At 36.9% G+C, this 13,884-nt stretch overlaps 1 protein-coding gene across 1 annotated transcript; it reads left to right on the forward strand.

Moving 5' to 3' along the window:
- Positions 1 to 239: 239 nt before the first annotated feature.
- On the forward strand, positions 240 to 13,854 carry NAA35 (N(alpha)-acetyltransferase 35, NatC auxiliary subunit; the record flags this gene model as incomplete). The annotated part of the gene is made up of 12 exons (XM_010138324.1): positions 240 to 329; positions 2,060 to 2,174; positions 2,781 to 2,959; positions 4,063 to 4,122; positions 5,262 to 5,368; positions 5,588 to 5,654; positions 6,863 to 6,961; positions 8,358 to 8,536; positions 10,277 to 10,413; positions 11,627 to 11,694; positions 11,941 to 12,081; positions 13,732 to 13,854. Coding segments are annotated over 12 exons (1,365 nt in total), but the record flags the coding sequence as incomplete, so codon positions are not given.
- Between the last annotated feature and the right edge of the window lie 30 nt (positions 13,855 to 13,884).

Consider the following 13,884-nt stretch of genomic DNA (forward strand, 5'->3'; position numbering starts at 1 on the left):
GAATGGCATTTGCATAGGAGATAGAAGCGAGACTTTGGGTGTTAGCAAAAGTATATTAGTATTTTTTGTGTTAGTGCTTTTCTGTCAGCAGTAGAGGCTTCTGCTTTTCTCAGAATCATGTTAGATACCATAATTTTTTAAGACTAGAGAGCATACTTCAGTAAGTCTATAGAAGTGGGGGTTTTTAATAACTTTCAGGATTTAATGCGTGTTGCTAACTAATTTGCAGTATTTTTTAATTACAGCATCAACAGTGCTTAGCTGTGTTCAGCAGAGTCAAGTTTACCCGGGTATTACTGACTGTTCTAATAGCATTTACCAAAAAAGAGGTACGTTCATTTGATGTTTCTGTGATCACATTGTGATCTTGTGAAATACTCATATTTCATTTTCTAAGGTTCCATAGATTCTGTAGATTTGAATTGATTCAGGTAGAGCATTGGATAAGGCCTTGTAGTGGCAGCCATTCAATTTTCATTCATTTTTAAAGAAAACACATGGAAGGCTAGAGGCTGACATTATTATGGCCTTGCAAAGGGACAGGCTATTCATTCCAGAGCACTTCAAGAAAAATACTTGTGAGGTTTGGATTGCTTTTTTCACACAAACAAACATTTCTTGAGTTCAGTCTGCTTCTGTGCAGTTACCTGACACTGAGCAGAGGTTTTATCCATCTGTAAGGAATTGTTAGCTTTTCCTTCCCTGTGATACTGAATTTGTATCTGGAATTCTTTGATCTGAGAAGGGGAATGAAACAGCTTTCTATGCAGTTTGCCTGCTTTTTTAAATACAAGTTTTCCCTGTTGTTGAGGTGGGAAGGAATTGTGTGGTTTAGGGTAAAGTGGTAGAATCGTATGTCACATAAGGCCAAGTTTTTGTTTGAATAGCATTTTCTTTATACAAGGGTAAGTATCTGTCCATTGCTTATTATTCCATTTTCATTAAAAAATGAACAGTTTCTTTCTTACATGGCATGGAGTCTTTCCCACGTATTTTGCTGTTGGAGCAGCTGCATACTGATCTAGATCTTTTAGAAGATCTTGATTAAATTGAAAGTCAGGTGCAAGTATCATGGATAGACATCAATATTGAGAAGAAAGTGATTGAGTGGTTGAGAACAGTTGCATTTTGAGTATAACCATTAGTTATAACAGAAATCAAATTGTGACATAGAAGTGATCTACACTGATGTACAACCAAAATCTATCTCTTTTAACTGCTGTGAGTTAGTGGTCTGTGCAAAACTGGATTATGTTAGTCGCTAAATCTGATTATTTAAAAGTATAAATTTTGTTTGTGGATGCTATAGTAAGTGAACATGTATTATGCAATTACAGATCTTGTGCAGCTTCTGTTAGATCTTCAGGGGGTTTTAAGTGTCTTTTTTTTAGAAAAAAAGTCAAGCTTCAGTTTGACCTGAGATTTCAAGTATTTGAAGTTCCATCAGGTGCTGTTAATCCAGAATTTTTAAAACAAGATTTTAGATTTTACAGAGAGCTGTTTTAAATGGTACCCAGTTCACTAATAGATTTGGATTCATAAGACATCAGTATGCAGCAAATCATGAATCAAGATTTCTAATGGACATCTGGTATCTTCTAATGTTATATAGTGCTTTATTTTCAGGACATAGGTTGTGTTTTGTATAAATTCTTAAGAATTCCACATTTTCTCATGAAAGAGATTATTTTCCTCTTTGCAATTTAGAGTTCTGCCTTATTTGTTGGAAGAGTTTTGTGGGGTTTTGGCCCCCTCCCCCAATCCTTCAAAATCAAAAGCAGAGGACTTACTTACATGTAGTGCATATTAGACTTTCAGTTGTAACTATTGTTAAAACTTATTTTACACAGAAAAAAATACAGTATTAAATGCACATATGTATATGTAAAATAAAAAGAACTTTATTGCACAGAAATATGGTGGGTTTAGGGTTTTTTTCTCCCAGAACTGTTTGTATGCAAACATTAGAATCCTAATCATCTTTTTTCTGATAGTAGCATTTCCTCTGTAGTCAAAATACATTGGTTCATAAAGTAAACAACTGATACTCGCCTTTCAGACAAGTGCAGTTGCAGAGGCTCAGAAACTAATGACTCAGGCAGCTGACTTGCTTTCTGCCATCCACAATTCATTGCATCACGGTATCCAGGCACAGAATGACACCACTAAAGGAGGTATGTAATCAAATTTTACCATTATTTTCCTTTCTTAAATATGCTGTTGTGATAAACTTTAATATATGCATGTATTTAAAAAACTGCTATTTACTTTGAACTAATAATAGTCATTATACAAGCTGTTACAGATTTGCATTATTAGATCTTAATGTTATTTCAGTAAATGATGGTTCCCAAAGCAAAACTATCACTTCAAAACCAGAGGTAATGTGAACATTTGATTTAAGTGCATTGCACTTTGAATCGGTCTATGTGCCGTTCTAAACAGGGCGTACCACCTCACTGTCTATGAGATGCTGAGGGTTGGTTTTTTTTTTAAATACTGATCATTGGTTTAGTTGAGTCTATGTGCCGTTCTAAACAGGGCGTACGACCTCACTGTCTATGAGATGCTGAGGGTTGGGTTTTTTTTAAATACTGATCATTGGTTTAGTTGGGTCGTTAGTGTCCTTGAAGTTAACTGTCAGTTGAAAAGTCCATTTTGTCTAGTTGAATAATTTGTGTGACGCTTTGAAGTTTGAAGTGAGTTCTGAAAACACAGCTTATATGCAGCTTTTCTTTCTTTCTCTCTCTCTCTTTCTCTCCCCCCTCCTCCTTCATTAGATCATCCTATTATGATGGGCTTTGAGCCCCTTGTTAATCAGAGATTGCTGCCACCAACTTTCCCTCGATATGCAAAAATAATTAAAAGGGAAGAAATGGTCAATTATTTTTCCAAACTAATAGACCGAATAAAAACTGTATGTGAAGTAGTCAACTTAACTAATTTGCACTGTATACTGGTAAGCATGAATATTTCTTATTTATAGACAATAATAAGATATTAAAATACAGCTTGCAAAAAATCGTTCCATGTATACATCCTATTGCTCACTGGAGCAATAAACTGAGAGAAAAAACTGAGCTGTAGCTATAAATCTTCCAGTATTTCTCATTATTGTGTACAATTTCAAAATTTGCTGTTTTTCCTCTTTCTGGATACTTAGTATTTTTCTTTTTTTGACAAAGACCTTTTTTCCTGTGAAACCTCCCATTTTTCCCATAATCTGTTAAATAATTATGCATGGTAGTGGTGGAGCCCAAGCAAGTTAGTTTCCTTCTTTGTTTGAAAGCTGCATCTCCAGTAACAGAACGTAATTCCTCACTATGTTCCTGATATTTTCAGGTTCACTGAGCAGTATTTTCAATACGTGCCTGTAACACAAGAGAGCACTTAACACTTACTAGTTTATGCGTATTGAGGAATCTACATGCTTAAAGTTAAGCACCTGCTTACGTTCTTTCCTGAATAAATGATGTTATTCTCAGTTACTGCCTACATTTATTAGAAGGCAAGCGCTTGGAATAGTTTTTACCATACACGAATTCAGTGATTGAGAAAAGAGCCACAGTTACATCAGTTTGAAGATCAGGCAAAAATCTTTTGTCTTCCTATTTCCTATTAAATTATTTAAAGCAGGGTTTGCGTGAAGCATCTGGTATCAATTAAACGTGGCAGTTTTGTTACCTAACTTTTCAGTTACGTGGTGATCTAAACAGTTTCACAGTATTTTTTTTTATACTGTCATTCTTCTAACCATTGCATCTGAAGAAGAAAATTCAGAAACCTTTGTTCTATTACATAACGAGTGATTGCAGAAAAAAAACCAGATTTTAGCTTCACGTGTGTTCTTTTTGTTCAAATTATTCATGCTTACTTTCTTAGAAGTTGTATAAACTATGCTGTATGTATGTGTGTTTGTGAATAGAAAATACAGGTGTACTTACATGATTATATACAAAAATGCAGCTGCATGTGTGTCTAAAAATGTTGATGTGTACATATATATATAAAAAATTGGCATATTAACCTGAATTGACTTTTCTTTTTCTAAATGTAAATTAGGATTTTTTCTGTGAGTTTAGTGAGCAATCACCGTGTGTTCTTTCAAGATCCCTCTTACAGGCAAGTCCTAATCTATGTCTTTGAACAAAATATTTCTGCATTCATTATAAATTTGGATTAATCTTCTAGTTTCAAATATTTTAATCGTTTGAGTATCACTAAATAATATGTAAGTGGTCAAAAAATTTCTGGAGATACTTAGGTATATAGAGGCCTTTGTTTTAGTTAATTTTTTTAGAACTTTTTCAAATACTGTTGTTCAGATCATGTCATACATATTAATTAAAACAAAGTGTTAAAGATTTTTCTCTGTTATAAAGCTGGGCCTGTACACGCATGTGTGTGCTGTCTCAGTTTGGGGCAGATGTTTGTATTCATCCTCCCTGTTTGGACTGAATTTTATGTGTAGACTGCCACTACTGCTACAGCAGTAAAACAGATGGTTAGGGCCGAACAGGCCACTACTTTTCCTTCAACTGCTTCACTTGCATTGAAATTGTATTACGTATTTCTTAACTCAGAGTAAAATATACTTCCTTATGGGAGGTTTTGAAGAGGGCATGCATGGATGTGAGAACTTCTTTACATTTGATCCTGATTAGACCTTGCCCAGAGCCCATGGAATACAACTATCAGCAAGCAAAGTATTTTCATAGTGTGTGTTTGCTGACTTTCCACTACATGTGTTTGTGCAATCCCTGTGGGTATCTGACAGCAGAGCTTTTCCTCCGACTGCTGGAGAGCCATGTAAGAAAGGGATACAGCACTCACCAAGGAAAGTGCAGCGAGCATCAGGCATGACCAGTGAAAGCCGTAGTATCTATCGGGGTACAGAAAAGCCTGCATTACTCTGAAGGTTTACCTTTATCTGCCTTCAGGGAAACCATATAACCTATTTAATGTTAATCTTCAGAAACATCTGTCCAATCAATCATTTTTAACGTGCAAGAAATATTATTTTGCATGCACTGTCTTACACTTACTGTCTAACAGAGCTGTGTTGCACACAGGAGCGACAGATCTCAGGTGGCCTCTGTTGCTCAGTCCGTAACCTCTGTACCTAGCTTAACCATTTTAATTCTTAAACAACCTTACAAGTTTCTGACATAATCTGGGTACTGTAAGAGCTTTCTGTTAGTAATTCTAAAGCATAACTTTTAACTTAAAGCATGTGTCTAAAAACACATTTTCAATTTCAGACAACTTTTCTGGTAGATAACAAGAAGGTATTTGGCACTCACCTCATGCAAGACATGGTAAAAGATGCTCTAAGGTCTTTTGTCAGTCCTCCAGTACTTTCTCCAAAGTAAGTGGAACTTGAGATTACTTGCATATGTTCACATATCTGATGGAAAAAATATTTCTGCTCACAAAAGCAAGGGCAGACATGTAAAGAACAGACGTTTTGTGCTTATCAGTGCTTATGTATGGATGTGTCAGTTGCTGTTGTTGCTGTTGTCTGTGCTACAGAGACTGGTGACATTTATAAATGTACATGTGTTATATGTGGTTATTTCCCTTTTAGGTGTTGCCTTTATAATAACCACCAGGCGAAGGACTACATTGATTCCTTTGTGACACATTGTGTTCGGGTAAGCATTCGTTCCATCATTTATGCATACATGGGCACTTCCAAAATTAGCTCACGTTCGAAAATGAGACCAGTTTTCTTAGACACCCGACACGAAGGCAAAGTTGCAGAAGTTGTCCACCTTACAGTGGTAACGCTTTATAAAGAGCCAGTATAATCATGGCTGTTTGTTTCCTGTATTTTTCACTGGCATTTCACTTTATTAGAAATGTGCACTTAATACCTCTTTACAGGGTAGTTTCGTGTCACAACAAGTGCATAACACTAGTAAAAATAATTATTTTTATATATTCATGATTTTAAATATTTTTAAAACTGTTTTAAAAGATTGAGTTATTGAATGTAGCACAATGAAACTCAAAGTTACAGAATAAAATCATAGAATCATTTAGGTTGGAAAAGACCCCTAAGATCACTGAATACAACCATTAACTTGACACTGCGAAGTGCACCACTAAACCATGTCCTTAAGTGCCACATCTACACGTTTTTGAAGTATCTCTGGGGATGTTGACTAAATGCCCACCTTCCCTGGACAGCCTGTTCCAGTGCTTTACAGAACTTTCAATGAAGAAATTATTCCTAATATCCAACCTAATCCTCCCCTGCACAATTTGGGAGAAGAGACTGACCCCCAGCTTGCTACAACCTCCTTTCAGGTAGCTGTAAAGGGTGATGGCATCTCCCCTTAGTCTCTTTTTCTCCAGGCTGAACAACCCCCAGGTCCCTCAGCTGCTCCTCACAGGACTTGTGCTCTAAACCCTTCACCAGCTTCATTGCCCTTCTCTGGACATGCTCCAACACCTCAGTGTAATGAGGAACCCAAAACTGGACACAGTATTTGAGGTGTGGCCTCACCAGTGCCGAGCACAGGAAGACAATCACCTCCCTCCTGCTGGCCACGCTATTTCTGATACAAGCCAGGATGCTGTTGGCCTTCCCAACCACTTGGGCATAAGAACCACTTGGATTTAGGCATAAGAAATATTTCTTACTTCAAGCATTCTGTTCAGATCAGATTCCTGTAAGTTTGCTCACTCAATCTGGTGATAACTTGAGAACAGAGTGCTAGCTTGCACTCCTCAGAGCCCTAAGAACCCACCCCCTAATAGAGATGTATAAAACAGGTGCCTAAGTAGACACCATAGTACTCCTCCTGTAGTTTCAAACTTGTGTTGAGAATTTAAAACTACCCTTTCTTTCTTCCAGCCATTCTGTAGTCTCATTCAGATCCACGGGCATAATAGAGCTCGTCAGAGAGATAAACTGGGTCACATTCTTGAGGAATTTGCCACCCTTCAGGATGAGGTAATGTCCAAGGCAGCAGACCAGCAAATTTCTCTTTCCAAGTATATTCCCACTACAGAGGAGTAGGTGACATTAGATTCTAGATTAATGAGGAAACTCCTCTGTTTGTCCTAAAGATATTAGGATTCCTAAAATGAAGCCCAGGAAGTCTGTGGGATGCATCCAAAGACTTTCTGTTAAATCAGTGAACAAAAAGGTACTATATTTTTTCAAGATTAACTTTGTCCCAGAAGTAGATGGAAGGGAAACCTGCTGGGTTTACCTGCTGGTAATTTAATGGTAATTCCACTGATGAACTGGATAAGCTGTTTGGAAGACACCTTTGAAAATTCAGTCTTAAAGCTACGTAAGATGTAAATTGAAAAATTTCGTAATGGTTTTAAAAAAAATACATATACATTAGATATTAACTCAAGTATGTGTTCCAGTTGTTTTTGAACATTTCACAAGGAAGGAGAGTGAAAGATGACAAGGAAGGGCATGTTTTCACTTACTGGAAATGTATTTCTTCAGCAGTGAGATGCATGAAATAGACTATTTTTCAAGATGCATATGCTAAGGAGAACAGACGAGGAATTTGGAGTTGGGGAAGGAGATTTTGTGTGCTCCAGCTTTTCTTAAAATGATTTGGTTGAGAGATTGTTGCAGTACTGCAGCTATGACACTCTTGTTTTTTCACTTTCTAACAGGTTATATGGAATCATTCGGGTTTGAAAATACCTTTAAATCATTGAATCCAACCATAGACGATAAACCAATAGGGATTGATTTGTTCAGGGCTACTGATATTCCAGCTCTGGGAGACTTCGTGCCTTCCGTACAATTACTTTTTAAGACTGAATTGGTCCTAGCAATGTTTTAGTTCTGTGGTCGGCCACAGTGTATTTCTTGCATGTTAAGCTTACAAATCTAATTTTTCAATGCAGGTACGTTTTACAAAAACAGAACAAACAAAAAAATACACACACACCCCCCAAAAAACCCAAAACAACAAAGCCCTTCGTTATTGCCAGTATAGCAAAATTAATGAAGTTTGTAATAGGTTCTGAGATTCAGTGCTCACGTGACTGCTGACTATATATAAATACTTTTAAAAATTTTAATTTAAAAAAAGCCTAATGTTACTGCTGTATTATTGTATAGAATATTTTTTTCTCTGTGCAGCAGAGTTTACTTACAGTTATGTGAATAACTTTCCATTTTTCTGACAGTTTTTTAGACTACAGAGGTAGCAATATCGGTAAAAACATTTCTGTCACTAAATATGGAGCATGGCTTTACAGACTCAATTTGTATTTGGATTTTAATTAAAATTTTATTTCTGGCAGAACTGGGATGCTGTTTCAGTCTAATGTTCTTCCTCCCCTGTCTATTCCTTTGCTCTCTTTTTCAATAGGCAGAGAAAGTAGACGCAGCCCTTCATAGTATGTTACTCAAGCAGGAACCACAGAGGCAACATCTGGCTTGCTTGGGCACCTGGGTCCTCTATCACAACCTTCGTATCATGATCCAGTATCTTCTGAGTGGCTTTGAGCTGGAACTTTACAGTATGCATGAATACTACTACATATATTGGTAAGAGGATGCTTTGTTGACAGCTGTTGAAGGAGTGATGCTCCCACAGAGCTATAATTGCAAATATTTGAAGGAGGGACTTCAGTAATGATTTTTTAATCTCAAGCTTGCTCAACACAGTATTTAGTTTACCTATTCATAAAATTACAAGTAGAGGAAAAAAAAAATCTGTTTGTCTCTTTTCTAGACTTATGAAATAACATACTTTTTTTTGTCTGAAATGGTCTTCTAATAACAGTGAATGAAAATAACAATGATTATGGCAGACAAGGGAATGCAGAAGGAAAACTATTTCCTTTATTCTTTTTTGTCTTTGTGGTACCAAGATCAATAGTGTTGTTTATCTCTAGCATTTTTAAAAAGATCTTCAGAGTTTGGAGTTGTGACTGTGAACTGAATACTGACTAGGTGAAAGTATTTGAAGAGATGTCTGCCTTTTGTGAAAATGATTGCATTAGATGGAGTCAAAATATTTTTTATTTTTCCACTTCCATCCACATTAATTATTCTTCACAGCTGATGGCTTGTTCCAGAAAATAAGTGATTTTAGATGGTTTGGTTTTGATTCAGCATTAAGAATTTGATACCAAACCTCCCTGTGTTAAAATGCGTCTGTACTTTGGTGGTTTGGTTTTGCTGGGTTGTTTTTTCTTTCCTGTAAGGCTACCAACAAACCCTTGTAGATAAGCTGTAAGCTTTCTTTCTGAGAGATTAGACCAGTTCAAATGACTGGAATTCCAGTGCATGACATAGTTTTCTCACTTAATGCTTAATCCACTACTGAAACAGCACAAAAACAAATACTTCAGATAGGTAACAGAAGATGGCATTATTCTTTAGTAAGTAGTACTTCCAGAACTCATACGAAGTTTTCTTTAAGACTAGTTCTTTCCTACTTGTATTTTCCCCCACCATCTTAATAGAATCACTCTTAACTGGAACTGTTACATCAACTGCTTTATCTCCTTATTCTAAGGGAAGAACAAAGAAGAGAGAAAATTCTGAGAGGAAATATGCAAATGAAACTCACAATTATTTCTCAGTAATTCTTCTTCTGAATTACAACTCCTTATGAAGTATTATTTCTTTTTCATGTGCTCCAGATCTGTAATTTCTGGTTTCTTTTTCCCTATTCCTTTTGGTTTGAAGTCAGTCATAAGATTTATTGGACCTGCTTCCACTTACTAAGAAATCACTCTTAAAGAGAAGTCTTAAAGATTTCTCTTGAAGAATTCCATGTGGATCTTGTGTTCCTGTGGGAGCGGCCCATTTATTTAGTAATTCATGGATTTTTAGTGCTTGAAACAAATGAGTAATAACCTTCTTTCTCAGAACTAATACCTAACAAAAGCAGAAAAGGCATTAACATAATGCTTTTTCTAAAAATGCTTCATTTACTGGGGGAAGAAGAATTTTATCTTATGTGGAGTTTGAAATAATAAGCTTAGAATTCATTTAGTAACTGTAAAAGAAACTTTAAGAGCTTGCTTTGTCTATGGTTGAATCTGTACAGGGACTTTGTTAAAAACAAACAAAACAACAAAAAAACCCCAACCCCGAAACCAGAACACAGACTAATCTGTGACTTCAGACATGCAAAACAAAGTGTTTTGGGTGTCCCGAAAGTTGTCCTTTGTTATTAGTTCTTTGAGTAAAGGACTTGGCGTTCAGTGAGGATGTGTGCATTGTGAATGCGTTTTGCACTCTAGTGTGCGCAGCCACGCAGTGTTTTTACTGCAGGTATCTATCGGAGTTCCTCTATGCTTGGTTGATGTCAACACTGAGCCGCGCTGACAGCTCTCAGATGGCAGAGGAAAGAATAATGGAGGAACAGCAGAAGGGCCGCAGCAGTAAGAAAACGAAGAAAAAGAAAAAAGGTACCTACGTGTAGCACATTAACTTGGACATCGCTTTTCCCTTTCATGCAGTTACGTAGGATTGAAATTAAAATTCAGATTTATAGAGGCAACACTGCTGTGGTTTGTAAAAATGTCCTGAAGTTTATGAAGACTGAATGTAAAAATTTAGTTAAAAGATCAGTCACTGTGTAAGAATTTCCCATTTATTTATTTACTCGTTTCTTAATTTTTTTTTTTGCTTGTTTCTTAATTTCATAATGGTGAGTTGCCCCGTTTCAATTCAGTGGTAGTACTGTTGTGCAAAAGTCCCTTAGGAACTCATGCTTCCCCTGGTGTAAACACAAGAGAGAAAATGAGAATGAATTGCCCATCCCGTATCACAGGCTGCTGCCAAACAGGCATCCAAACCCAGTGCCTAAGCAGCATTTGTTACAGTTTTGTCATGCCTACAAGGCTACTAAGATCATGTACGTTCGAGTTATCTTAGTGATAAGATTGCAAATACCACATTGCGGAAACTCACTTCCTTCTTTCCTGTGTGATTATCGTTGTCTCCTTTTCAAGGGGAAAAACAATGAGATATGAACAGCTCAAGGTTCTGTCAGCTACATTCCCTTGTCTCCTAGAAACTCTGAAAAATACTACTGTATCTTATACTTTTTAAAAACGTGCCAAGTGTGGGGCAGTTTGGCACTAGTGAAGCACTGGGAACTAAAGGGAAGCTTAAAGGAATATTATCAGGATAAAAATCTGTCTTATTACGACAAAAATGCTTTGACGTAAATGCTTTAACCTTTTAGCCTTAAAAGCTTTTAAGAATCCATGAACTACGCAAATAGGCCTCTCAAGTATAAGCTTTAAATTCTAGACTATAGTTGAGTGGTGTGTAGTGACATTGACTGTCTGGACCCTTTATTAATGACATTAATAAACTGGACCCAAGTTTATTTCCTTGGTGGCAGTACGGTGTTCATGTGATGTCAAGTATGTCTTGCCATTCTTTGTGTGATTGGGAGCCAGGTGAGCAGAAATGCATGTCCGTGCTTTTTATGCTTCACTTTTCTTTCATTATTTGTAAAACTGATTACAGTAATTCTGTAATGCTGATTTTATAGTACTCATTTTATAATTGAGAATTATGTCATTGAAAATTTGAAAGAAATGTCTTGATCTGAAATTAGTATGTGTACTTACATTAAATTTTAAAAAAATATTTGTGTGAAATTTGCAGTTCGCCCTCTCAGCAGAGAGATCACCATGAGTCAAGCATACCAAAATATGTGTGCTGGGATGTACAAGGTAATTTATTTCTGCTTGCTGAACAATGGCTTCAGTTTTTTTGTAGTAGGAATCAAGCATGCATTGCATGCCGCCTTTGTTTTTAGTGTGACTGGAAATTAAGCTGAAGTTTATAATCTGATGTGGTAAATTTTCTGCTCTTTTTCTGTTCTTCCAGTTACAGCTAAATCATATTTTGCTGTGAGCAAGATGAAAGTTACAGCCTCAGGCTAACACTTTTCCTTATATTTATCCTTTTGTTTTAAGACAATGATCGCATTTGACATGGATGGCAAAGTAAGAAAACCGAAGTTTGAACTGGATAGCGAGCAAGTTCGATACGAGCACAGGTTTGCTCCATTCAACAGTGTTATCACACCACCCCCTGTGCACTACCTGCAGTTTAAGGTGAGTAATCTTAAAACATGGTCCCGCTCATGCTTTGTAAGACTCATTTGCTCACCTCCTTTAGACATTGTTGTCATTGTAGGAAGAGCCTTAAATATCTCAAAGTTCACGTTGAAGCGTAAGTCAAAATGGCACTAGCTTTAGTTTTGTGCAAGGGAAGTATATTGGTTTGATTTCGTATTAAAATTAGACTCTTAGAAGTTTAAAAATTGGCCTGATATGGCACTTTATGAGATGCTTGTGTTGGTTTGCATGAAAATTCTTGAAAGTCTATTGGCAGACATTCTGGCTGTGATTTATATAGTAGCAGGTTTTTACTACTGCAGCAGGCCAAGCAGAAAATGGAACAAAAGCAATTGATTAAATCACAGAAGTGTTGGTTGGAAGGGACTAGTGGGGCTTGTCTTGCCCATTTTCCTCCTTGAAGTAACATTACAGATCACATCAGCGGTGTCTTTGTCTAGCGAAGTCTGAAGTAATCAAAGGATGGAGATTTTCCAACCTTTTTGGTTAACCTGATCCGGTTACTTTTCCTGGTCCGTTTACTTGTTGATTAACCTGACTGAGAGCTACAGTATTCACCTTTTTTTCCTAATGTCTGGTCCGCAGTATCCAAGCCATGGTTTGTGGCCTCTCCCCTCATGTTATATTTTCTGCTATCAACAAGGAGCATTCGCCTTCTGACAACTTTGTAACCACTTTTCAAGTGGTTGTAGGCTGCTATTAAGATTACTCGTTAGCATCCTCCTTGCCTAACTGAGGAAGTCCGGGTCCATTGACCTCTCGTGGGTCATGTGCTCTAGGCCCCCAGCCACGTTCACATCTCCAGCACCTTTCCTGAACTAAATGGATCCCACACTGGATGCAGTATTTCAGACAAATACTGAGTGTAAGGTGATGCCCTTCCCTGACCTGCTGGCCTTACTGCTGCTCATGTAGTTCCGTAGGAGGCTTGTCCTGTTTGTACGGAGAGCACCTTGTTGCCTTCAGCTTGGTGTTCTCAGTAACCCCGTAACCCGTCCTGCTGGTTATGAGCCTCTGCCCATTTCTGGGGTTATTCTGCCTCAGGTGCAGAAATTTGGGTATTTAAGTTTCTAAAGGACTGTCTGAAATGAAACTATTTTGTATGCCAGTCGCTCTCCCTAATCTAGAGTTATGAACAGTTGTGGCAGTTAAGACTATAATGGCTTCCTCCTTGTCAGGGAAGTTTTTTTATTCCTAACAGAAAAAAGTTTGAGGTATGAAAATTACATAAAATTAAATTTTGAAGTTTCAGTGTCATATTTGCTGTCAGCATGATTTGAGTAAATATCATGTACTGGTTTTTTGTCCTTTTTTTTCCCTGTAATTTTACACCCTGGTGCATGGCACTATTAAAGCAAATGAATGACAAGTTGTTCAGGAGAAGAATTGCTTTATAAAGAGCATGAGAAGTTAACTGCATTTTGAGGTTCTGTAAAGTTACCTTAAGCACCATATTGCTGCTTGGTACTTGCCATGTTTTCAGTGTCAGCATTTATTCTTAAAATAATTGTTTAGTTGCCATAACTTTTCTTGAATGTAGTAATTTGTTTTCATTTAGGGTGATAAAAATACCATTTGTTGGCAACTGATTTTAATATATTTTTATGTATTTCTCTAACACACTAGGAAATGTCTGATTTAAATAAGTACAGCCCACCTCCTCAGTCATCAGATCTCTACATGGCAGCTAGCAAACACTTCCAGCAGGCTAAAATGATTCTTGAGAATATTCCTAATCCAGACTATGAGGTAAGACAGAAGTACTGGAAAAGGAGTAAT

The sequence above is a fragment of the Buceros rhinoceros genome, unplaced genomic scaffold (assembly GCF_000710305.1).
Source record: "Buceros rhinoceros silvestris isolate BGI_N320 unplaced genomic scaffold, ASM71030v1 scaffold3356, whole genome shotgun sequence".
NCBI classification, from domain to species: Eukaryota; Metazoa; Chordata; class Aves; order Bucerotiformes; family Bucerotidae; genus Buceros; species Buceros rhinoceros.